Genomic DNA, 24,845 nt, shown 5'->3' with positions numbered 1-24,845 from the left:
GCTGTGATCAAGGTAATGGTCTTTTCACATCTACCTTTCTAACAAGATCAACAGCCTCCATCTGGCTACTGTGCTCTCAGAGCATAACAAGCAAATAAATGCCTGGTTTGTCAAAGTAGGGCAAAGTAATACTGCTAGAACACACGTGAAAGGAAAAGTACAACAGCGGCCCTCTTTGGGCTATTCAGAACAAGATCTCTGACAAAGCTAATGAATAATCTTGATAGAAGATCTGTTTAGGTTTATTGCTGACAAAAAAAGTAAGACACAGATAATGACATCTTTACACAGTAAGTGTGTGCATGCATATAATACATATTGTAGAATAAAGATGAAAATTATGTATGCATGTACATATTAACCTTCAACAGTTTTGCCTGAAACAACTTTATATATATAATATATATAAAAAATATTATCTATCTATCTATCTATCTATCTATATGTATATATATATATATATATATATATATATATATATATATATATATATATATATATATATATATATATATATATATATATATATATAACAAATACTGCAACATCCAGTAACATATTTAGATATTCAGGTGCATGAAAAGGTCGTCATGGCAGCCACTATTTAAACTGTATGTATTAAAAGTAGACTGAAATCTTAGAAAGTGATGATTCTGTGTTTGTTTGGCAAGATTTAATCAAGCAGTAGCTTGTTGTTTGCAGTAGCAAAGGTGGTTACGAGTTGGCTCTGGGCAACACTGCAGTCTCCTCATGACAGTTACAATCCCCAGATAACAAGCAAAATAATCGTCCAGGAACACTTACTGTGCTGTGTCTGCTAATTTGCCTCTCTGTCCAGTCCCTGCATCACTCCGCCACCACATCTGCTTGCGGGTTTCCCAAGTGATACGTTAGGAGTTTTCCTGTTAACAGATACTGCTTTCTGCTCTCCCTCCCTCCCTCTCTGTCTCTCTCTCTCCCTCCTTCTGTCTCTCCTTGCCTCTGTCCATAAATCCAGCAGTTGCCCTATAAAGAAAGTCAAGTCACAAAGCACTGTCATAAATGCATATGCATGAATAAACAACAAATATGGTACAAAGCTAATAAAAACATCTTCATGTACAACTGATTATTTGGCCCATTCATGCATTTACTGTAGCTACATAAAGTCTGTACAAATGTGTTTTCATTGCCTGGCAACGCATTAAAATGACTCTTTCAGATTAACAACAGGTCTCACTGCTGCTATCAATCACCAGCATGCATCTCCACACGAACCCACATTTCCTGTTATGTGAAATGTCATTTGCTTACCTGCTTTGACCTGAGCCAAGGGGATGATCGGAAACTATGATCGGGAACCTGCTGTTGAGGCAAAAGCTCAGATCGGTAAGTGAGGCAGAGCCTGCTTTTCATCCAGACAATTGGCCGTGATGGTAGCAGCACCATAATTCATGGCTAATGGTTTGGCTAGGGAGAGGAAAGGGGGGGTGATGTGTTCTGCCTCTCCCAACAGGTCAGTCAGAAGCAGCAGCAGCAGCAGCAGTAAGCATGGGGAGGTGACACCAAGGAAGGAACAGGTTTTTGTCCTCCAGTCTACATTTCAGTGGGTCTAACACCGCAAAGAATTAAAAAATTAATTCAGTCTGTCATCTGAGACCATGGTTTGAAATATGAATTTTACAGAATTTTAAAAGTATTAAAAATGTGCTAAAACAGCATCACAGTTGGGTTCATATCTAGTTAGACAGTTACATCCACCAGAGTGGATTTATGGTGAAGCAGTAAAAGTTCTGGAGTTTTGAATTTGACAGAAACTCTAGCTATGCAAATTAAGCTCATTGTTAGATAAGTATGAGGACGCCTTCATGAATGTAAAGAGGTTTTAGTTCAGGATGCAAACCTGTAATTCAAGAACAGAAAGGCCTGATTAAACTGCCAGGTGAAAACGGATGAACTTTAACTAAAAATAATGGGAAGAGTGTGCAGAGGGAAAGAATGACTGCAAATGGAACTGGGTCACTAATGTTTACTAATGATGCAAATTCTAATATTCACGAAACTAAATTTAGGGCATTAATCGCTGATCAGATTCAGTTAACTGCTGCAAAAGTGATAGTGTGGCGCCACACAACACAGGGGGATAGTGACAAACTGAACCAGGGGCTTCTTTAAGCAAAGAAATGTAACAATCTTAAAGGTTGGACATCTTTTACTGTTTGCGAAACTGTAAGCAGAGAGACTCACTAACAAGCAGCAAAAAAGCAGCTGCAGAGCGTCACAAAGAAAACACTCTGATTAAAGAAACTTAAAAAATGAAAACATCTCTGTCACTGCTAAACTTAATGTCACATATGTAAGCAGATATATAGATAGAACATTTTGCAAGACAAGTAACTGTATTCGTTTTATTGATTATTTATTTATTTGCTTAGTTTTATCCACTACTCTTTGGCAGTTCAATGTGCTACAGGTGTATGTGTGTGTGTTTGTGTGTGTGTGTGTGTTTGTGTGTATGAGACAGAAAAGCAGATACATACAAAGAGAAAGGAAGCAGGTAAGGTCAGCATAGTAGAGTACCATCTCCTGATAGTTCACCTGAAGAGCACTCTGTTTGTTTTTGATGTTCATGGGAAGACATGAGACACTGTACAATACTGTCTGTTTTTCATATTGCATCAGATTATTTATCATTAAATTAATTAAATTGTGCATCCAATAAGAACATATTAAACTGCCATATTTGGATTTATTTATGATGAATATGAGTACATCACTAAAACTCATTTTTTGTTTGTGAATTGTTGTACAACAGAAACACAAAGGCAGATATAGGGAGAGAGCATGGGGTGATCTGGCTAACCTTTCTTCCCTGTGCCTTTAAATCCAGTATAACTGTAATTGTGTGAAAATGTAAATGTAAAAATGTTATTAATATGTTGCTTTTAAAAATAAATGGTCACACTTGAGCAATCAAACAGTAATTAAAAAATCCCTATGATGTTCTTGCAGCTAGCTAGCATATTAGCTAGGCTAGCTTAGCTACTTAGCTGTGATGATTCTAGTTGTTCCTTTAGCTGACCGATATAGACTATATTCAGCCATTCAAATAATATATGAGTGCACCTAAACTGAAAAGAATTATTTTATTGAAAAACATGAAGTATGAAATGTCTGAATATAATGACCCTGTCATATTAACTGTCAAGCTAAGTCCATTTTATTAATACAGCAGATCTTAAACAACAGAAGTTAATCCAGCCTAAAGTGTTGGATCAGAAGAAGCTGAAAGCTTTGCGGAGTCCAAAGATGGCCGAAGCTGGAGGAAAGCATACAAGCTAACAGCTTAAGCTAGTTAGCTTTAGAAGTAAAGCTGGATTTCTTTGAAGAAGTTTAAAATAAGAATAATGACACTGGCCATTTAAGTAACTTTGTATTAACAATTCACAGCAAAAGCAGTTATATACGTTCTTTCTATCGTTATTATTTTTATCAGTATAGTCTAAGGAACACAGTCACTTACTACAGGCTTTAAATATCTAACATGATCTTATATAAGTAGTTTGTTTTGGTTTCTGTTATATAAAAACTGAAGATTACAAATTGAACTGGATCTCAGCAGAGGGTAAATACTCTACCAGACTGAACCGCAGAGCTATTAAAACAGGAGGTTTCACTGTTGTGACACTAGATGTCAGTCTTTACAAAGCTGCTGCTTGTGGATTCTCTTCATGCAGCCTGTCTCCTTTTTCAGCTGGTTGCTAGTCTTTTTTTGTTTTTGATGCAACAAAGTGCGTGAGCTTATTTCAGTGATCAGGAGCCCAAAGCACGCAGCACAGAGAAATACACATTTTAGAGACAGACTGCCCGCTCCCTGCAGGTACATGAACCAGAAGATGCTAAGTAGTTTCAAAACATTTAGCAAGAGGTGACTGAAAGAAAAAGCTTTTCACCCCTCACATGGGGCTCTAAGGTCAAAGATACAGATTTAGAGTATCCAATTTCAAACCATAGCTAAGCACAGTATCTCCGTGCCACTCTTTTAACAACTCCATTTATTTCCCTAAAAATGCAATATTTTATGAGAAGATCACGGGTGCGTGGTTGAATTATTATCAGGAAAAATGATCTGAGCTGTGTTTCCACATAAACTTAATCAGCCATGTCATCATTCTCACTCCATTTACGTAAATTGGAGATTTCATTATCGAACAGTTGGTGGTTAATGTGAACTTAATGGCAGTTAATGTGATTGTTGAGGTCATAATAGATCTAATTAACAACATGTCTAACAATGACAGGCCTGTGCAGACGAGCTGCTTCTGCTTGACTATTGTCATGAGGTTCAAGTGTCTGTCTGTGCTGAAATGTTGGGAACCTCTTCTCCCTTGCGTACCCCACTGACCTAGATTTCAATTGTTTTCGGCCGAGACAATGGGAGGGAAAATGGTTTCATAACTGAACACAATACCTGGGTGTTTTTCAACACGATTGTTGTTAATATCGCATTGTAGTGTGAGTTTGTGCTGTGCATTGTGCGTTTTCTCGATGTAACCTGCTCAAGCAGCCAGCCGCAGACAAGCCTGTGGACCCCTCAGTAAATCATTTGTGAACCGTTCAGCAGATGATGTGCATCCATGTGAATTTCTGCAGAGAAGCTAGTATATTCCTTGCTGCTTCTAACAGACCTCTCATATTTCCTCAATAAAACATTACTCTCCTGAGGAGTGTGGTGCTTTTAGTATCGATTGCAGAGAAATATATTTTAGTCAGTGCTTCACTGAAGGCCTGAGACAGAGATGTAGACCACTGAATAACCTTAGATGCCAACAGGTCCTAAAACTGTACCAGCTACACTGATCTGTCCTGAAAACTGGGGAAGCTAACAATCTTGAAGTAGTCATTTATTCACTAGATCACAATCTGATCTTAATTTTGTTTGTTAGGTGATAAGAAAAGCAGTTTTAAAAATACTGTTTAAATCCTGTCTTTATTGTGTCACAGAAAAGTGAAATTTCTGTCCACTGTCTGGTTGAGTGCTGGAATTTTAATTAAATTAAATTAAATTAATTAAAGCCAGGAGCTGCTAGTCAAATGCTCTTGATTCACTGTAAATCAGCTTAGGTGAGCACCTCTATAAAAGCAGAGGCAGTTTGCTGGTCTAAAATATTCAAGTGTGTGCTAACACAACACCGAGTAGGAAATACATCATGAATGATCTTAAATAGGAAGGGTTATAAGGCCATTTCCAAGCCATCTGAAGGCCATAATTCTATAGTGAGAAATATTATTCACAAATGGAAAACATTCAAGAGAGTCGCCAGTTTTTCCAGGAGTGGACATCTCAGCAAATTCACCCATGCAGTGTTCAGAGAAACTGCAAAACATGAGCCATATCTCAGACTCTACATGCCTCAGTTAGCACGTTAAACGTTAAAGTTCATGACAGCAGTTAGAAAAAGACTGAACAAGCATGGCTTGTTTGGAAGGATTGTCAGCAGAAAGCCTCCTAAAGAGAAAAAATGTCTTATGGATAGATGAGATCAAAGTGAAGATGTTTGGTCATGGTGCACAGTGCCACATTTGGAAAAGAAATCAAATACGGCATACCAGCACAAATCATATCAGCTGTCAAGCACAGTAGTGGAGGGATGTTGATTTGGGCTTATTTTTCAGCCACAACACTTTACAGTCATTGAGTTAACTATGGAGTCTTAAACTAAAATATTCCAGAGTCAAATGTGAGGTGTTCTGTCTGAGAGCTAAAGGTTGGCCCAAATTAAAATATAAAGGACAATGATCCTATGCACAGCAGCAAATCAGACCTCAGCCTGATTGAAATACTGGAGATCTGTACATAGGTGAATGTCTGTAAAACTCAATGAAAAGAAGCAACACTGAAAGGCACAGTGGGAAAAATTTCTACACAACCATGTGAGAGACTGATAGACACACAGTGAATGATTGCTTCAAGTTGCTCATGAAGCTGGGGTGTGCTTAGTTTCTCACATGACTACACAGAGTCCTGCAAAGCTTCTTTCTTTCTTCCTTCTTTCACACTCATAGATCCCAGTAACAACAAGCAGAATGACAAAACCTTTGCCTTAAACTGAAGATCCTGAAATGTGTCAAAAGAACCGTCGGAGAACAGAACATCACAGATGTAGAAGTTGGCAGGGGGAAAAAAGAGAGCGCTCCATGTTTGGTAGATAGATGAAGGAAGATTCATCAAAAGGCAAATTAATCAAAGGACATAAACAGCAAATGGGGAAGGGATGAAAGAGTGCCGCCCGTTTGTTCACTCCCGCTCTGCTCCTCCCGAACCTGCTCTCTGATCTCATCATGCCGCACGAGTGCATACAGGGGGCTGGAGCACAATGAGTACCACAAAACATATGCACATTAACAAATGTCTAAGCAAAGCTTGAAAAAGAAGAAGTGCAATTAGCGCAGTTTGTTTAACTCAGAGTGGTTTTTAAAGTCTCATGTTTTCATATTTGACTGTTTGCGGTTTTCCAGTATCAAAGTGTTTGAACTTACGTGAGCAGAAGCTTTGAAACATAAACACACAGTCGCACACTAACACATACTGTATGATGCTGTTAGTGTGAACTGTCAGGGCTGGGTTGTGGCAGCAGTGGACGGCCCTCTTTGATAATGCTCTGCTAGATTGGGCAGCCGCTCTTTTTATCGTTCAGCCGGTTAGTTGGCTCAGAGTTGACTCCAATTTGTACTCCTCCTTTGAGTTTGTCAGCACAGACCACTTTGTCCATCCATCTAGACTGTGGCCCCATGTGAATGTACAGAACATGTTGAATTTTGTTTTTATTCAATATAATCACTCTTAAAAACTACTAAAATTGGTTGTTATATACCCCAGGAAGCTAAGGTAATGGGGGGAAAGCAACACAACTTGTTCAGTTTGAAAAAGGAGACATGAGGGTAAATTAGCCAATTAAATGCATTTTTCTTACTAAGTAATCAAACAAAAGGAAAGAGTTGAGCTGCTATCACGATCAAAAGAAGAAAAGCCCAACAAAACCTAGAAGCTGATCAAAAGAGTAAGTCAAAACAGCTGAAAATTGCCAAAACACCCTCCTTGCCAAAACACACACACAGCTCACAAGCTGCAACACAAAGGCGCTCTAGTACTGGAGCTCGCCTCTCTGTGGCCTTAAGTACTCTGGCCTAATGGCTGGGTAGTCAGCTGTATAGTCACTGGTGGCACCTAAGGCTGGAAAAGCCTCATTCACAACCAGAAGTTAAAGCAGGCAACTCAGGCGGTACATGTGCACTAGCTGAGGTTGGGTGAGAAATTAGCTCAATCAGTGGACCTTAACAGATTCGTGCTAAAAGGTTAATAAATAAATAAATGACTAAAATAAAACACAGACCACTAAAATAAACACATATCTGATTTAAAATGATCGGTAATGGTCAAAACAAGTTATAGAAACAGCTGAAACAGCCCACAACTGAAACAGTGTGGCAATCAGTTGAAATTGTAGATGGGATGGAAACTGCTATAAGTGTTTAAACTAGCTTAACAGCTAGCTGTTAAATTGATTAGCCTAGTAACAACAATTAGTAGACAAATGGTTTAAATCAAGCCAGTAGTTATGGATAAATGGTTGAAGCAGTTTTCTAACCACAACTGGTAAATGGTAAGCTGATTATTTATTTCTAAACATAAAGTGTAAGTTAAAAGTAGACCAGATCCAGCTTAAAAATAGATTAAATTAGTGAGCATGTTAGCTCCGCTACAGGGATTTGGGACTAGGCCTACATCAGATGAAACAGTATAGCTGCTTTTTCCAGATTTTAACAGCTGTAATAGTTTTAAAATGATTGTTCACATCTTTAAATATCAGTTAGCCCACAGTTAGCATTTATTTTTTATGCTCCTGAGTCTACACTGTACAACTGCAACTAATGACATCACTCAACCGCTAGCTTTATGCTGCATTAACCTTGTGTTTTTTAATAAGGGGCATAGTCCTGTTGATTTATTCATCTAATATTTTTACATATTTACATATATTTTTACATTTTAACAGTTTTATCCCTTACATTTCACAAAATCGTATTACTTGCCCTGTGTGGCATTTTCTCAAAAACCTATACATATTCATTAAAAAAAAAAGTAACATGTAACATGTCTATGTAGTAGGAAATTGTTCTGACTTTTAACGTGCCTGTCATGTTTTGGCAGGTGAGAATATCACCAAAATCTACAACAAAATTCAAGCTGTGGTCTCAATCAAGGATTTCTCTTTTTCTTTAAAAAATACATCATGTTCCTGAGCAGTCTTTTACTGTATCTTTATGTAACAAAAGCAAAGTTCAGCAGAGAAAGACAAAAGTGATGTGAACTGACAATATTTTAATGGGGGGGATAAAAGACTGTAAGTGATCAATGGAGGCGGCATCCAAGTGATGCCCGGAGGACGGCTTTGATGTGGCCATCCTCAGAGGGACGCCTGGGACAATGCCCTCTTTGAGGGGCATGGGCAATGGCAGCCACTTCCCTCTCCCTGGCTCCTGCTCTCTCACACTCAGCCTCCCTCCGTTTCCTGCTTCCTCCTGCAATACTGTGACTCTTTGGTTTAGATGCTTATACTCTGCATCATTTACTATCCTTAACTGTATAACTTTCTCCTTCTTTCTATCACATTAATTCAGACAACACCCCCTTCCTCAAAGCCCAGCCAATCGCTCTTCTTCCCCCCCTCCTCTGTATCTCTCTCTCACTCCCTCACTCGGTCTTCTTTCATAGAACCAAGCCTCTTTGTAATGTCCAGCCTTGGCAAGTTGCGCCCGATTTGCTGTCACAGTCTTAATGAATTCATCTGTTTGTGTATTGGCCATGGGAGCATTTCTCCCTCCCTCTCCCTCTCTCTTTCCTATCCTCTACCCCCTCCCTCTTGCTTGTGGTCCCCTGAGGGCTCTATATATACCAGGGACCACTCCACGCATCTATTGTTCCTCTAAGTAAACTTACAGACAGATGCCCTGCACCACAGTTTGGGAGAGAGCCCAGAGAGTCAGGAGGAGGGAGACAGTTAGTGAATGCATAGAGCTGCCAGACAACAAGGACCTGGAAACACTGCAGACTCATCTCCAGCTCATCTGCATCCTCTTCAGTCATTCTGTGTGTCTCTTGCCCGCCTGCTTCTTGCCACTGTGGAGTGGAGGTCTGATGCTCTGACAGCATGCCGCTGCTGGTGTCACTGCTGCTTATGGGGCTGGACTGCTTGCTGGGAGCCCCAACAGGAAGAGAGGTCTACAGGATGCCCCAGAGTGCTCTTAAAGGTAAAACTGACCCATCATTTCTCATTTATGGCAGTTTATGTTAAGAGTGGTCACAGCTGTAGCTATCTGTGACTATATTTGGGAGAGCTTATGTCAGATGTCTTCAGTAGCAAATGAGTCTCTTGCAGCAAACAAATAGTAATGCTTAAAGCATTAATACCTCTCAGTGAGTCAAACACCAGAAGAAACATCTGGTGATTTTGCTAGTCTGAGTGAGATTCACCTTCAGTTTGGCACATGTAAACATCTAATAAAAAAATCTAGTTTTGCTTTCATGGATTTTTAACTTTAATACTTGAAAACAACACATTGTAAAAGAGCCAAAACACAAATGTAAATAACGAGTACTGGCCAATTTCAGCACTACTCTTCAGGACCTGTTTGAAGCAGCAAACAGTTGTTTAAATTAATTTCATTTAGTGCTGTGTGACCTTTAAATCCTACAGTAGAGCACAGTGTTGAGGGGCCTCTGGCCTTCTCTGGTTGAGGTGCTGAGTACAGCAGAGCCTTCATGCAAGTGACTGGTGATGGCAGTGTGTTTGGAACAAGGGACTATGGGTCCCAGCCGCCCTGGGGCTGCCAGCCTGTGCCCTTAGGGCCTGTCCCTGCCCACCAGCCTCTGCCCGCTCAGCCTTGGCCTTCTAATTAAATCTTCAATCAGTATTGTTGTTGTTACTGGCGTATCCTGTGATGTTTTGCGGCACAGAGGGGGGCTGCAGGGTCGGCGGCCCGATTGAAGTGTGTCTGTAGAAGACTCACCAGGGCGCTGAGCGTGAGCTAGCTTCCCCAAAATGCTGCCAATGAGCTCAAAGAGCAGCATGAGAAAAAAGGGGGCTACTCACACACATACCAGAAAGCTGCACCAATTCATGTTAATGCTTACATACACTGTGTTCCCACAGCAAATGACTGTCTTCCTTATGATGACCTAGATGTCCTTCTTTTTAGAATCACTGCCACAAATTTCTCCTCAAAACAAAAATTGGGTCATTTTATTGATAATAATTCAAACAAGTCTCTGCATATGTGTTAAGGAAATAAATTCTCACAGTAGAACTGATTGAGTTTGAAATTCATCCCAGTGCAGTGCTGGAGCTTGGAGGCAAATATCAGTGTATGTCATTCTGTGCTGCAGTTTCTGCACATCGGCTTGGCTGATTTATATTGCTCATCTGTGTTTTCTTCTCTTTTCTTGCACCTTTCCTTTCTCTTCTTTTCTTTTTCTTCCTGTCCTTCCTGCAGCTCTGTCTGATCGGGGCACTGTTGTGCTGGAAGCAGCCATGGCCAGTGCTCTGTCCACTCTTGAACGTGCAACGTCTGAGAGAAGCCGGGCTGAAGCCAGCTGCCGGGGCTGTGTTCCCTGTCTGTTTCAGAACTGCGGACAGCTGTCAGGGTCCTGCTGTGAGTGCAAAATCATGCTTACTTGCCTGTTCAATCCTGATCACCTTTTAGTCACATCGAGTCACCGCTCCACCACCGCTACATCTTGGTGTGTCTTAGATGTCCCCTTCTTGTCAACAGCGTCTTCTTCCAATGCTCTATCAGAGCCCAGCTGTGAGGTTATCGGTAAGGCCCAGAAGCTTCAAGGTGAGGCGGAGAGGAGCTGGGCTCTGAGTCAGGCCTGTGCGTACTATCAGCATCGCTGCCCACCTGGTGAGGTAGACACGGAGAGCTGCATCAGGGTCATGGGGGAGAGCTGCAGCGCTCGCGTCCTCCAGTGCAGCCTGCTCAACACAATGCAAAACCTGGAACCGGCTATGCAGACACACGCACAGGGTGAGGGGAGACATCTTTTCACCGATGCAGAGGCATTAGATGTAATTGCTTTTTATCGTTTTTCACCAGCGGTGCCTGTTCTCTGTCCCAGCAGCAGTGTGCGGTCAGAGGTCAGCCACCATGCAAAATGTTACGCAGCCTCGCTCCAGGATTGTGGGCGGCTCTCCTGCACCTCCAGGCAGCTGGCCCTGGCTGGTTAACCTGCAGCTGGATGGTGCCTTGATGTGTGGAGGGGTTCTGGTGGACAGCTCCTGGGTGGTCACTGCCGCACATTGTTTTGCTGGGTTAGTGTGCATGTGTGACTATTTTCTTTGCAAAGACAGATGAGATAGTAGTCAAATTCACAGCATTTAGCATTTGTTAAAACTGTCTTTTGACCTCTGCAGCAGCCGTAGCCAGAGCTACTGGACAGCTGTCGTAGGCGAGTTCGACATCACCAAGACTGACCCTGATGAACAGGTTCTCAAAGTGAATCGCGTCATCCCCCATCCGAAGGTAAAAACCCAACGTGTGGGATCATAGCTCTTAGTATTTTAATTAATCACTGATTTATTGATCAGGGGCAATAACAGTTCTGTCATGTCTCTGCAGTTCAACCCAAAGACATTTAACAATGATATAGCACTGGTGGAGCTGACTTCTCCAGTGGTCCTGTCTCAGCACGTCACCCCAGTGTGTCTTCCTTCTGGTATGGAGCCCCCCACTGGCAGCCCGTGTCTGGTGGCAGGCTGGGGCTCCCTCTATGAAGGTGAGTTCAGTATCCTATAGACACACACGGTGTCATGCTAGCCTCATGAAAATACAACTTATTTATTATCCTACCAAATCAATAATGGTGCATTTTTGTCCACAGATGGCCCATCTGCTGATGTGGTGATGGAGGCCAAGGTGCCCCTGCTGCCTCAAAGCACCTGTAAGAGTGCTCTTGGCAAAGAACTGGTCACCAACACTATGCTTTGTGCTGGTTATCTTTCTGGAGGCATAGACTCTTGTCAGGTGGGCACATTAGAATTTCTGGGTTCATTTTTGAATTATCTTTATCAGTTACTGAAGTGGCACCACTTTAATTCATTGCAAACCATAAACTATATCACCTGCAGGGAGATTCTGGCGGCCCCCTGATCTACCAGGACCGAATATCTGGTCGATTTCAGCTCCATGGCATCACCTCCTGGGGAGACGGCTGTGGAGAGAAAGGCAAGCCCGGCGTTTATACGCGGGTGTCTGCCTTCTCTGACTGGATTCAGGCAGAGATACAAAGTAAGTTGTGTATTTATATCGATATAAAGTAATCTGACATAACCTCGCTTTACCGTAAAAGTAAACTCATCTGAGTAATCTGAAAAGTATTATCAGTGGCTACTCCGTAATACTGACATACTGCACTTCATCATGAAATCATCACTTCTATTTCTTCTTTTTAGAGTCATTTGGGAGCCGTGAGCCTACATGTCCAGAGCTTCTAAAGACAACTGAAATGACAGAAGAAGAACAGAGGTCAGAGTTTAGCTCTCTGTGTCGCTTCTATAAACTGACCTGTCCTTCTGGTCAGTCTGCCAGCGCTTGCAGCCGACTGGCCGAGGAGAAATGCCTCACCCGCTTCAAGAAATGCCGTGAGTACTTCTATTTGAAACGCCTGGCTTCATGAATGTACAACAAATACCTGATATATTGTTTACGCTGAGTTTTCTGATCTTTCGTACTCTCTCCATCATCTAGAGTTGCACTCATTCTTGCAGACCCTGCTGGACTTGCTCCAGAGGGCCGAGGACTACATCAGGGACAAAGTGGACTTGACTTTCTTCACCCAGACTCTGCCTCAGCTTGTGGAGCATATCTACAGCACAGCTTTCACTCACACCAGAGAGAGGCGGGACCTAGGCCTGAGCCACAGTCTTAAACAGATTGAAGGTACATGACTGACAGAGGATGCTCTCCACCATTTGTCCAAGCTCAAACTGTCATGTTTTGCTGCTTGCTGCTGTAACAGGTGTTTTATTACTTGCAGAACAGCTAGGTGGTGCTGTGGTGCCAGCAGAGGAAGGCCCTTCTCCAGTTCCCCCAGCCTTATTCACAGACGTCGGGGCGTTGGTGGATGACTGGGAAAAATATCTGAGAAGCATGGCCGATGATGTGGATGAACAAAACCCTGACACAGATATCTCCTCCAAAACCAGGAGGCAGGAGGACAACCTTTTCTTGCAGGTGCGCTGTTTAATGCTCAAGAATAAAGTGATGCATGGTTTATCTTACACAGACGACAATTTGAATTGTATTTGTGTTTAATTTAATGAATAACTGCATGTGTACAAAGTAAACTGTGGTTAATTACAGCACAAAACAAATCCTAGTAAGATAAAACAATGAAAATCAAACCTAGGGAGGGTTAATGTGAGTTTCTTTCAGTTACAGAGACGGTTTCACTTTGTTTCCATGTGTTTTTATTTCAGCTTGATCTGAACATTTAAATCTGTTTTTAATGTCTCAAGACACAGGACTCCTTTCTGCAGCAGCTTGAGGGAGAATATCAATCCATCATCTCAGCTCTGCGTTCCAAACTGGACTCCAGAGCTGCTCCTCCCATCCTGCACTTGGACACAGTCTACCTTCAGGAGGACTCTCCGTCTGTCTTTACTCCATCCACTGGAGCACCGGACCACACCCACCCACCCTCCTCTTCCTGGGTATCACAGAAACCTTGGTCACTTCTGACAGCGTTCATAAATGATGTTAAGAATTTAAAGGCACAAAGTGGGATTGCCACAGAAGCAGGATTGCAGAGTGAAAGCTCATTTAGTGAAGAAGCTACTGCTAATGAAAAACGGAGAGCCGCGTCAGAGGGTTTGACATTTTCTGAGAATGGAGACGGCACAGAGTCAACAACTGTTCTCCAGCCAGTCACTGAGAGCGCGCCCACAGAGACCGCTGACCTCAGACAGGCTGCTGTCAAGCCTTTAATTCTTCACAGAAAATACAGGAGCCTTGTTCACAGGAGGCAAACGACCGGCGCCAACATGAAAAGTGTGTGCCACATCTTTATTCAGACAACTTTCATTACATATATTCCAAAATAATGCATGTGCTCAGGTGTGTTTGTTTCCCCCCTGTAGTTTGTCCTGGAGTGAGAGAGTCTTCACAGAAAGTCAGCCAAGTCAGAGACTCTTACAGCTGGGTGTTAAACATCCCGAGCAAGAATCTCCACATGAACTTCCAGGAGGTAAGTCTCAGTAATATGCATGCAATATTCTTTTTGAAACAGCCTTTTAATGAGCTCTCTCGTTTCTTTAGGTGTTAGTTGATCTGGGCTCCAAGAATGACCGAGGACTTTACCAAGCGCGGGTCAGAGCTGTAGTTGGAGGACGACCTTTGACCTTCTACAGTCTTGTGGGCCTAGAAAACGATTCTTTCTACCGCAGCGTGCCGAGGATCATCGCTTTGGCACTGGAGGCTCTCAAGTCGTAACTGCTAACGACGCTAAAAAGGAGAGATGATGGCAGAAAGCCTCTCCAAGTCAACTGAGAAACTTTTAACAGACAGATGCGTTGAAAGCGCGCACAGACTTTACTTCTTGCCTCTGCAGTTTCCTGACTCTAAACGAAGAACATGAATGTATCAACCCACTTACTGACCACCAGTCACACCACAAGCTTTTGTATGTGGTTGTAGACGCAGCCTTGTCTAACTTATGAACCCGAACAAAAATGATAAGTTATTCATATTGTCTTTTACAAAGGTTGAGCCTCTTGTAAAGCACATACGCGATATATATATTATGTAATGTTTATTCTTGTAATATTTATTTGTATAGAGAAAAGTATTTGTATTTTTGTAAAAAAACAAAACAAAAATTCAGGTCTATAAATAAAAAAGTTATTAATGTTATGGGATGCTGTGTTTATTGTAAGGAAAGACTGAGTTAGCAGTAATGCAGCTTCTGATCTTCCCGTCTTTGTGACCCCACATTCATTGGTTTCACCCTTTGAGCAGAGCTTCACGGTCAGTGCAGCAGCTGTTACTGTGATGACAAGAACCTCCATGATTTTTTTTCTTAAGATGGGTAATTTTAACAGGATCCAGAAATACACCACCCTCTAGAGTCTCTTATTGTCTGTCATTATCCACAACTGGCAAGTTTAAAGGAAGTGGCACTCTTTGAGCAGCAAACAGGCCCCCATTATTGCTTTGTGTTGACTTTTGCTTCTCTAATCCTGTATTTGAGTCTTTAAACAATCGGCTGAATTAAGCCAGTACTTAACGTTGTGATCACAGACAGGTAATTTCCCAGAAAAGGAACATACAGGGGCAAGACAGCTGAGTAAACACAGATACATACCTCTGTTACATCACATTAACTCCTGCTTCTAGCTTGTGTGCTTAAGTGTGTGTATTTTTGTGACAAACATGCACGTACACACACCACGAGTAATGACAGGACACAAATGTGCTGGCATCCAGGGCCTGGCCACTCATCACAGACGCTGTGCTGTAAATGGACAAGACTTCCCACCTGTTGTCTTCTCTGCTGTTTGTCAGTTTTTTTTAGTTTCTGGCTTGTTGTGCTCTTTCGCTCTTTAACACCAGATCTGTCTAATCCCTCTGTTGTAAGGAATATATTTAACTGAGACTATAAAACTGAGAGTTTTAGATATCAGTGCTGTGCCGAGTGTGCTCCGAGTTCATTACAGAAAATTGCGTTCATGTAACTGAGCAACAATAGACAGGTGCACCGAACAGAATTATAATGCGACATGTTTAACACTGGAGGGCAGCCATGGACAGAGTACAATGCTCAAACTATGGGTGTGTGTCTGTGTGACAGCTGGCTATGCCGTGCTGGAAATCCACTTTTGGATTTTACCCTAACAATCACCCAGTCACCAACCCCCAACCTTCAGCCTTCCCGTCAACCCGAGGTTCGACCTCTGGTGGGAAGCACACACGGGTGCCCGAGTCCGTGCGTGTCACATTAGTGGTTGAGGGTTTGTCTGGGACAGCACTGCACAAAGACACGCTGATGGATGCTGGAGCGCCGTGCACTCTGCCACTCTTTATTGGAGTGTTGGTGTTTTGTGCCACAGGTAGGAACACTAAGGAGCCACTGCACAGTTTGAGTGAAGCAGTTTGGGTTTCTTGTTGCTATTAAGTGATTTGCATGCTGTTGTTTTTGAAGACCAAAGATGCTGAGTGTTGCTTAGAAATTATATGCTTTGTTTTTTGTTTTTTTTGTTTTTTTTTAGCAGTCTATTATTTTCACTATTTCTCACTGTATTTGCATTCAAACAAAGTGCAGTACACTGAAAAGCACTGATCACCAGACTGTACAAACCATGTGTTGTTGGCATTTTCACTGGTAAATCTCAAAACATCTGTTCTATCTAAAAGATCTAATATATATTTGTCAGTGCACACAGTCCCACTCAATTTGTGATGCTGATACTATACATGTGTTCTCCTTCACAGTCTACTATTAGTCTGGTAACTACATTTTTGAAAAATTATTGAATATTTGAAATACGCATTTTAATAGTCATTACTACTTTTTTTCTCAGGCACCATAGGACAATTAAAAGCTTTATTTACAGTTTTATATTACAGTTTGAAATTGTTTTTAATACCTTTTTTAGTTTTTTGTTATTTTTCCAGTTTGTTAGTAAACTGAAATAATCTTTTGTGCACTGGTGTTTTTTTTTACAAAACAAATATTTTTATAATGTAGCTGTCTCTTCATTGTTCATTTGATTATTACGACAAAGTTTCTCTGGGAAATTAAACTTTTTCAAAACAGCAGTTTTTTTGTTGGGCTTCCATAATGTTGGGGAGATGAAAGAAGTAAGTAGAGATACCTAATCTTCTGGCTTAATGAGTTGTGAAGCCTACATTTCCCATCATGCAGCTCAATAGTATTTTTAATCAAATGCCCATACCTCCTGTATACTAACTTCTTTCATCAAGTTTTTAAAGCAGGCTATTTGTTATTTTGCCACAAATCGAAACCGTGGTAACCATGTTGTAATCTCAAACGTCACAGTAGAGCTGATGCAACTCCTTTTCACAACTGGAGCAAATATTCCTTATGCAAGAGATACGATTGAAAAGCTGTGGGGATTGTCGCATAAACATAAAAATCTATATACAAGACTTCTGGACTTATTTCAGCACGGATGCTCTATCTGCTTCACTTAGAAGTTCCACTGTGTCCCCTTGCATCTGTGTCTCTAACAAGTTAAAAAAAATCAGATGTACTGGAAGACATCTGAACGTGCCTGAGAAGATCTTGACCAGAAGATCAGCCGAATTCAAATCTTTTACAACTTAGTCAAAGGAGTTGCAAAGAAAAGCGTCTGGACTTCTTTAAGTTGCTTGAAGACGTTTCACCTCTCATCCGAGAAGCTTCTTCAGTTCTAAGGTCAAATGGCCGAGAGTCCCAGATTTAAACCAAGTGGGAGTATCCCCCCAAAGAGGGACAAAGGACCCCCTGGTGAGCCTCTAATCACATGAGCCAAGGTGTGAAAGTGGGTGTGGGACCTAATCAGCCAAGGTTTCGGGTGTGCTCATTGTGAAACCTGGCCCCACCTTGTCATGTGAATTCCTGAGGTCAGATGGCCCGGGATGTGAGTGGGCATTAAAGCGTCTGGGGAGGGATCTCAAAACTGGGTTATAAATGGCAGACACTTGATGTGGTAAACCACCGCCTCTGTTCAAAGATGGTCGCTCACGGTGGACATAGATGGCCTCTTTCACTCCTCTTTCAAACCATCTGTCCTCTCTGTCCAAAATGTGAACATTGGCATCCTCAAAAGAGTGACCTTTATCCTTAAGATGCAGATGGACTGCTGAGTCTTGTCCTGTGGAGGTGGCTCTTCTATGTTGTGCCATGCACTTGTGAAGTGGCTGTTTGGTCTCTCCAATGTAGAGGTCTGGGCATTCCTCGCTGCACTGTACAGCATACACCACATTGTTAAGTCTGTGTTTTGGAGTTTTGTCTTTCGGGTGAACCAGTTTCTGTCTGAGTGTGTTGCTGGGTCTGAAGTACACTGGGATGTCGTGCTTGGAGAAGACTCTCCTGAGTTTCTCTGATACACCGGCTACATAGGGGATGACAACGTTGTTGCGTCTGTCTTTCTTATCCTCCCTCGCTGGTGTCTGATCTTCTTTTTTGTGCCTCTTTGCTGACTTTATGAATGCCCAGTTAGGATAACCGCATTTTTTGAGTGCTTCCTTTACGTGTGTGTGTTCCTTCTTTTTTCCCTCAGGCTTAGAGGGAACATGTTCTGCCCGGTGGTGTAGGGTCCTGATTACTCCAAGTTTGTGTTCCAGAGGGTGATGGGAGTCAAAGAGGAGGCACTGGTCCGTGTGTGTGGGCTTCCGGTAAACTTCGATGTTGAGGTTGCCTTTCTCTTCAATGTGCACAGCGCAGTCCAGGAAAGGCAAACAGTTATCCTGTGTGTCTTCCCTGGTGAACTTGATGTTTTTATCCACGGCGTTAATGTGCGCAGTGAAGGATTCCACTTCTTGCGTCTTGATTTTGACCCAGGTGTCATCTACATATCTGTACCAGTGGCTGGGTACTCTTCCTTTAAAAGAGCCAAGAGCCTTCCTTTCCACTTCCTCCATGTAAAGGTTGGCTACAATAGGTGACACGGGGGAGCCCATGGCACAGCCATGTTTTTGTCTGTAGAAGCCTTCGTTGTATTTGAAGTATGTTGTGGTAAGGCAGAGGTCTAACAGTGTGCAGATCTGATCGGGTGTGAAGTTGGTCCTGTCTTCCAAGGAGCTGTCTTCTTGTAGTCGTTTCCTGACAGTCTCCACAGTTCGAAATTGAGGATGAGAGTAAAACAATGATAGTCCAGAAGAGGTCGGTCAAACAATTGATTTTAATGAATGCACGCAGCGTGGAGAGGTGTAAACTGCAAAACATCAGTTGTACATCTCTACCCAAAATACACTCTAGATTGCTTTTATAACATCAGGGTATTGTAACGCCCCCTCTTGCGTTTACAAGCACATAATTTGCATGTAGAGAACATTCATGTATTTTAAGAGATAACTGCAGACACAGAAGTTCCCCTTTCTGGCATCCATCCAAATATGGTGATGATCTCAGGCCTTTGAGGTCCCCATGGACTTGTCCTCCTTGTGTCACCTGTAACTAGGCAAACTCAAATGCCACAAGAAGCTGAATACATTCAGGCCTTTGCTCAGCTACTATTTTACTGTAACAATATACTCAGCGTATGAGTTTTGATATATATATTTAACTCAATCATTTTAAAGTGGTTATAACTGCACCTGTCATAAACATGTTAATATTTGATTATGATAACCCCTGTAATACAAATTATAACATAATGCCAACAGCTTCAATAAATGCTTTGATGAAATGATAATTAATGCAATGATAAGATGATGGTCTTGAACAGTAGCAGTAAAATAATCTCTTTAATTCTACACCTGCTATAAAAATGCACAGATCGACCCTTTAAATCAACCTGCTTTGTCGTGGCTGTTCATGTTCTTGTGTGCAGCCTCGGCAGCCAACCTTGAAAGGGAGCTGTTTAAGGATTTGATGAAGGGCTACAACAAGAACGTTCGGCCCATGGAGAAGAGTGGAGACATCACTAAAGTCTCCATCAAGATGACGCTCACCAACCTCATCTCTCTGGTGAGTAGAGCTTGTCCTGGTGCGTATGATTAGCCAGTGATGACCCTCACCAAAACCATAATTCTCACATTAGACAATCAGAATACATCATTTTTGTTTTGATTAAAATATTCTTGCAAGCCATGAGCAAAGTCTAACTGACACACATCAAAAATGTAATATTTTCCTCTTCAAAACATAGGACAGGCTAGAGTTAGAGTTGGGTTATCATCTATAATGACCTCAGAGGGTTATTGTCTATGGTTGCAATGTTTACCAAACTGTGTCCTCAGAATGAAAAGGAGGAGGCCCTGACCACCAACGTCTGGATAGAAATGGTAACTTTTGGAGGTCTTTTTTTTAGCTTCTTTCAAAAATACCCAGTTTATGCATTCGAAAGGAAGTCAAACCTGCAGTGTTTCTGTGTGTAGCAATGGTGCGACTACAGGCTGAGATGGGACCAGCCACCCAGGTCAGCTCTGTATGGGAACATCACCTCTAGTCTGCGTGTCCCCTCCAAAAGCATCTGGTTGCCTGACATTGTACTGGAGAACAAGTGAGTGAATCCACCTTCAGATATGAATTTTCCATTGAGATATGAGTTTTAATGTTTAGGCAGCCATTATGATACGTCTCTGAGGACTTTTTTGGGCTGTTAGTTGAAGCATTCTAAAATAATAATTAACAATAAATTCATTTTCAGGATAAATGGGAACATAAAAAATGCATTTATACAATCACCCATCAAATCATAGTTGATTCTGATATTTGTTTATTCAGAAGACCTGTGGGTTAAATCAGGTTTCTCTGGACTAACTCGTCTGCTTAAAGCATTGTAAATGCACCTAAAGTACTTTGAAAGTAAACCAAACAATGTGTGGGAGGCAAAGAAAGCATTCACCAAAGATGTAGCAGGCTTTTTTTAAAACAAAACTTTGGTTCTGTTTTCTTTGAGCTGCACCAACCCTAGTGAAAGGTAAACTTTACATTGTGTTTCTAAAATCTCCTTTCCTCTGTGCTCGCTGAGGATAAGCACAGTGCTGCAAAAATGGAAGCAAAGGGCAGAGTTTAGGTAAAAGAAGTCATGTGTGAACTTCAGATAGCGCTTTCAGGTCCTGCACTCTCACACTGTTAGAGGCAGATTTAGTTTACTATTGCAAATTTAAAAACATATCATCACATTATGATGACAGATGTATTTGTTTCCAGGTAAAGTTTCTCTAAAGCTAAATCTACAAGCCTGTACGTGTGAAATTTACATGAATGAGGCCTGATGTGTGCATGCATGCACGAATGTATGCAATAAACTGCAGATAAACCATACACCATCTTTCTCATCTTTCTTCTGGTTGGTAGCATTGATGGACAATTTGAGGTAGCTCTTTACTGCAATGCACTGGTGTCTCCTGATGGCTGTGTGTACTGGCTGCCTCCTGCTATTTACCACAGCGCCTGTGCCATCACTGTGAACTATTTTCCCTTCGACTGGCAGAACTGCACCATGGTCTTCCGGTAAGAGATCAGATGGGACTTGATCTGTACAAAACACAAGCAATCACAAGTCTGTCACCCCCAACTGGTCAAGGGAGATGGTTGTCCCTCCCTCAGCCTGGTGCTGCCGGAGGTATTTTGTTAAAAGGGAGTTTTGCCTTTGAACTGTCACCAAGTGCTTGCTCATCGGGGTTTTCTCATTGCTGGGGTTTGCTCTGTATTATTATAGGGTCAACTGTTGATGTAATTTCTTCTTATATAAATAAAATTGAATTAAAGGCCGATGCATGACATGTAAAAAGAATCCAGAGTGTCTAAATCAACAGCAATCAGCTTCCTTCAGTCATGTTACCTTCTTGCTCTTCCGATGAAGGTGTTGACTGGTCGACTCTGACCGCATGTTCTGTGCCATGTGTTCAGCTCGCAGACTTACAGCGCCAATGAGATCGAGCTGGTTCTCACAAAAGAAGATGACATCACATTAGAGTGGGTGGATATCGACCCAGAGGCCTTTACAGGTATTTGAAAAATAGATTTGAAATTAGTGAACACAATAAAGACATCCATTGGTTCATATAAAGAAGAAGAAACTGTTTTTCTTGTGATAAAAGACTTTTATTTTGTGTTTTTTAGAGAATGGAGAGTGGATTATCAGACACAGACCAGCCAAGAAGGTGATCAACACTCAGTACACCAAAGATGACCTGGAGTATCAGGAGCTGGTCTTCTTTCTTATCATTCAGAGGAAGCCTGTCTTCTACATCATTAACATTATTGCTCCCTGTGTCCTCTTCTCCTCCCTCGGTCTGCTAGTCTACTACTTACCTGCCAAAGGTTCGTCTTCTTACTTTGTGTAAAGTGTGATCATAAATCCATCAGGCATAACATCATGACTATCTGCCTAGTACTGTGGTGGTCCATCTTTTGGACTCCACTAGAGCCCTAAAGGTGTGCTCTGGTATCTGGCACCAAGATGTTAGCAACAGATCCTTTAGTCCTGTATGTTTCATGGCAGGGCCTCCATGAATTGGACTTGTTTGTCCAGTACATCCTGCAGATCCTCAACTGGACTGAGATCTGGGGAATTTCAGGCCAAGTCAACACCTCAAACCTGTTCTTGTGTTCCTCAAAGTATTCCTGAAACATTTTTGCTTTGTGTCAGGAAGCACTATCCTGCTGAACGAGGCCACAGCCATCAGGGGATACTGTTTCCATGAAAGTTTTTTCATGGTCTGCAACAATCTTTACATGTTTACATAGGTGGTATATGTCAAAGTAACATCCACATGGATGGCAAGACCCAAGGTTTCCCAGCAGAACATTGCTCAAAGCATAACACTGCCTGCACCGGCTCACCTTCTTCCCATAGTGCATCTTGGTGCCAGGTGTTTCCCAGGTAAGTGATGCACACACACCCGGCCATCCACGTGATGTAAAAGAAAAAGTGATTCATCACACATGGCCACCTTTTTCTATTGATGTGTGGTCCAGTTCTGATATGCACATGCCCATTAGACTGGGGGCATCATGCAGCTATGCAATGCTTCTTCCTTTTAAAAGGGAGTTTTGCCTTCCCACTGGCACCAAGTGCTTGCTCATAGGGGGTTGTCTGATTGTTGGGGTTTTCTTTGTATAATTGCAGGGTCTTTACAATTAAAGCACATTGAGGCGACTGTTGTTGTAATTGCAATATAAATAAAATTTATTTGAATTGAACTGTAAGGAATTTTGGTGTGAATATGTAGGTCTGAAGCCCCATGTGCAACAAGCTACAATGGACTGTGCATTCTAACACTTTTCTATCAGAACCAGCATGAACTTCTTCTGCAATTTGAACTACAGGAGCTCATCTGCTGGATCGGACCCCACGAGCCAGCCTTTGCTGCCCATGTGTCAGTGAGCCTTGGCTGCCTATGACCTTGTTGCTGGTTCACCACTGTTTCTTCCCTGGACCACATTTGGTCTGCAGACCAGTAACAACCCATAAGAGCTGCAAAATATGAGATGCTCTGACCCAGTCGTTTAGCCATCACAATTTGGCCCTTGTCAAACTTGCTCAAATCCTCATGCTTGCACATTTTTCCTGCTTCTAACCTCAACTTTGAAGACAAAAAGTTTACTTGGTCCCTAATATAGCCCATCCACTAACAGGTGCCATGAGATAATCAGTGTTATTCACTTTACCTGTCATAATGTTGTGCCTGTTGATGTATGTAGACAGTGAGTCAGGATTTTATTCATACTTTGACCTATGATCATAGAAATACATTGACGATCTAGCCGTTGATGCATACATTAGGTCAAAACTGCACCACCCTGACTGAGTACTGGTTTTGGTTTTACAGCTGGTGGTCAGAAGTGCACCATGTCTATTGTGACTCTTCTGGGCCAGACTGTGTTCCTCTTCCTCATTGCTAAGAAGGTTCCAGAGACTTCTCAAGCGGTGCCTCTTATTGGAAAGTAAGCAGATCACTTTCAGATTTCAGCTCAGAGTTTTAGGTTTGTGTTGAAAATGATACGAACATTTGACTGCAGGTATCTGATGTTTGTGATGTCGGTGACCACCATGGTAGTGATAAACAGTGTCGTAGTCCTCAACGTATCCCTGAGAACCCCAAACACTCACAAAATGGCAGACAAAGTCCGGAAGGTGAGAATGTGTCTGAATCATTTGAATATCTTTTAAAGCTGCTCAATGAAATGAACACAAGTCTATTTAGCTGTGATTTCATCTTAAACCCTGTGTCACCCTCAGATCTTCCTAAACATCCTGCCTCGCCTACTTAGGATGCAGATGCAACCCTGGACACCAAACGCCAGCAATGCATCAGAAATGAGAAATGGTGGAACTGTGTCTGCAGGCAGGAATGGTGTCCACCTGGTTCCCTGCCGTCGCCGCAGCTCTATCACTGTCATCACTAAGGCGGAGGAATACGTAATGAAAACAGCTCGGTCTGAGCTCATGTTTGACAAACTCAGAGGGAGAAATGGATTGATGAAATCAGTGCTGGAGAAGCTACGTAAGTATTTGAAAGAGTTTGTTACACATTTTTTTTTTAATTATTTTTAAAACTTTTGACAGTTTAGGTTATCCTTTGAAATGCATAAATATAACACATAAATATATGGCTTTTTGTGAATATATGACTCCAGATGATGGGCTGGAGGGGGGTACAGCACAGCACCTTGTTAATAGTCTAGCAAAGGCCAGTCCAGAGCTGAAGCAGTGTGTGGCCTCCTGCAAACACATCGCTGAGACTGCAAGACAGCAGAATGACTTCCAGAGTGTATGCTTAACCATTTTACTCTTTGCACATTTGCAATGGACATTTTGATGAGTTCTTAGTTGGGAATGCCAGAGCTAATAGCAATGTATCATCTCACTCAACCTCAGGAAAATGAAGAATGGTTCCTGGTTGCCCGTGTCATCGACAGGGTCTGCTTTATTGTCATGGTGTTGGTGTTTTTTATCGGCACTATTGGCATCTTCTTGATGGGCCACTTCAACCAGCCGCCCTCTACACCTTTTCCTGGGGATCCAAAGAAGTATCTCCCTCCACTACACAACATAACTGCTGTAGCAGGAATAGAAACAAACGCCTTAGGGTGAACCAGGGAGAAATTGTTTGATGTTATCACTTTACCC

At 42.0% G+C, this 24,845-nt stretch overlaps 2 protein-coding genes across 2 annotated transcripts; both read left to right on the top strand.

The window, feature by feature from the left end:
* Window positions 1-8,978: 8,978 nt before the first annotated feature.
* Window positions 8,979-14,899, top strand: prss56 (serine protease 56). The gene is made up of 14 exons (XM_063461820.1): window positions 8,979-9,291; window positions 10,534-10,692; window positions 10,813-11,067; window positions 11,162-11,351; window positions 11,454-11,562; window positions 11,659-11,815; window positions 11,921-12,063; window positions 12,168-12,327; window positions 12,492-12,680; window positions 12,787-12,978; window positions 13,076-13,272; window positions 13,557-14,088; window positions 14,178-14,284; window positions 14,356-14,899. Exons 1-14 carry the CDS (start codon window positions 9,192-9,194, stop codon window positions 14,527-14,529), a joined length of 2,664 nt encoding a protein of 887 aa, XP_063317890.1. The 5' UTR covers window positions 8,979-9,191; the 3' UTR covers window positions 14,530-14,899.
* A 1,182-nt stretch (window positions 14,900-16,081) lies between these two features.
* Window positions 16,082-24,809, top strand: chrng (cholinergic receptor, nicotinic, gamma). The gene is made up of 12 exons (XM_063462504.1): window positions 16,082-16,145; window positions 19,593-19,729; window positions 20,002-20,046; window positions 20,140-20,264; window positions 21,065-21,220; window positions 21,620-21,717; window positions 21,833-22,033; window positions 23,545-23,659; window positions 23,735-23,849; window positions 23,955-24,219; window positions 24,353-24,486; window positions 24,594-24,809. Exons 1-12 carry the CDS (start codon window positions 16,082-16,084, stop codon window positions 24,807-24,809), a joined length of 1,671 nt encoding a protein of 556 aa, XP_063318574.1.
* Window positions 24,810-24,845: the final 36 nt, after the last annotated feature.

The sequence above is a fragment of the Pelmatolapia mariae genome, linkage group LG18 (genome assembly GCF_036321145.2).
Source record: "Pelmatolapia mariae isolate MD_Pm_ZW linkage group LG18, Pm_UMD_F_2, whole genome shotgun sequence".
Classification (NCBI taxonomy): Eukaryota; Metazoa; Chordata; class Actinopteri; order Cichliformes; family Cichlidae; genus Pelmatolapia; species Pelmatolapia mariae.
This window is presented reverse-complemented; position numbering and strand designations above follow the sequence as displayed.

Excerpts from the sequence above, each read along its gene's own strand:
- prss56 (XM_063461820.1), top strand. The coding sequence starts at position 9,192 with ATGCCGCTGCTGGTGTCACTGCTGCTTATGGGGCTGGACTGCTTGCTG. Across the intron at positions 11,068-11,161 it reads TATGCAGACACACGCACAGG|CAGTGTGCGGTCAGAGGTCA; the intron begins GTGAGGGGAGAC and ends CTGTCCCAGCAG. Across the intron at positions 12,064-12,167 it reads GAGGCATAGACTCTTGTCAG|GGAGATTCTGGCGGCCCCCT; the intron begins GTGGGCACATTA and ends TATCACCTGCAG.
- chrng (XM_063462504.1), top strand. The coding sequence starts at position 16,082 with ATGGATGCTGGAGCGCCGTGCACTCTGCCACTCTTTATTGGAGTGTTG. Across the intron at positions 21,718-21,832 it reads CGACCCAGAGGCCTTTACAG|AGAATGGAGAGTGGATTATC; the intron begins GTATTTGAAAAA and ends TGTGTTTTTTAG. Across the intron at positions 23,850-23,954 it reads TGGCAGACAAAGTCCGGAAG|ATCTTCCTAAACATCCTGCC; the intron begins GTGAGAATGTGT and ends TGTCACCCTCAG.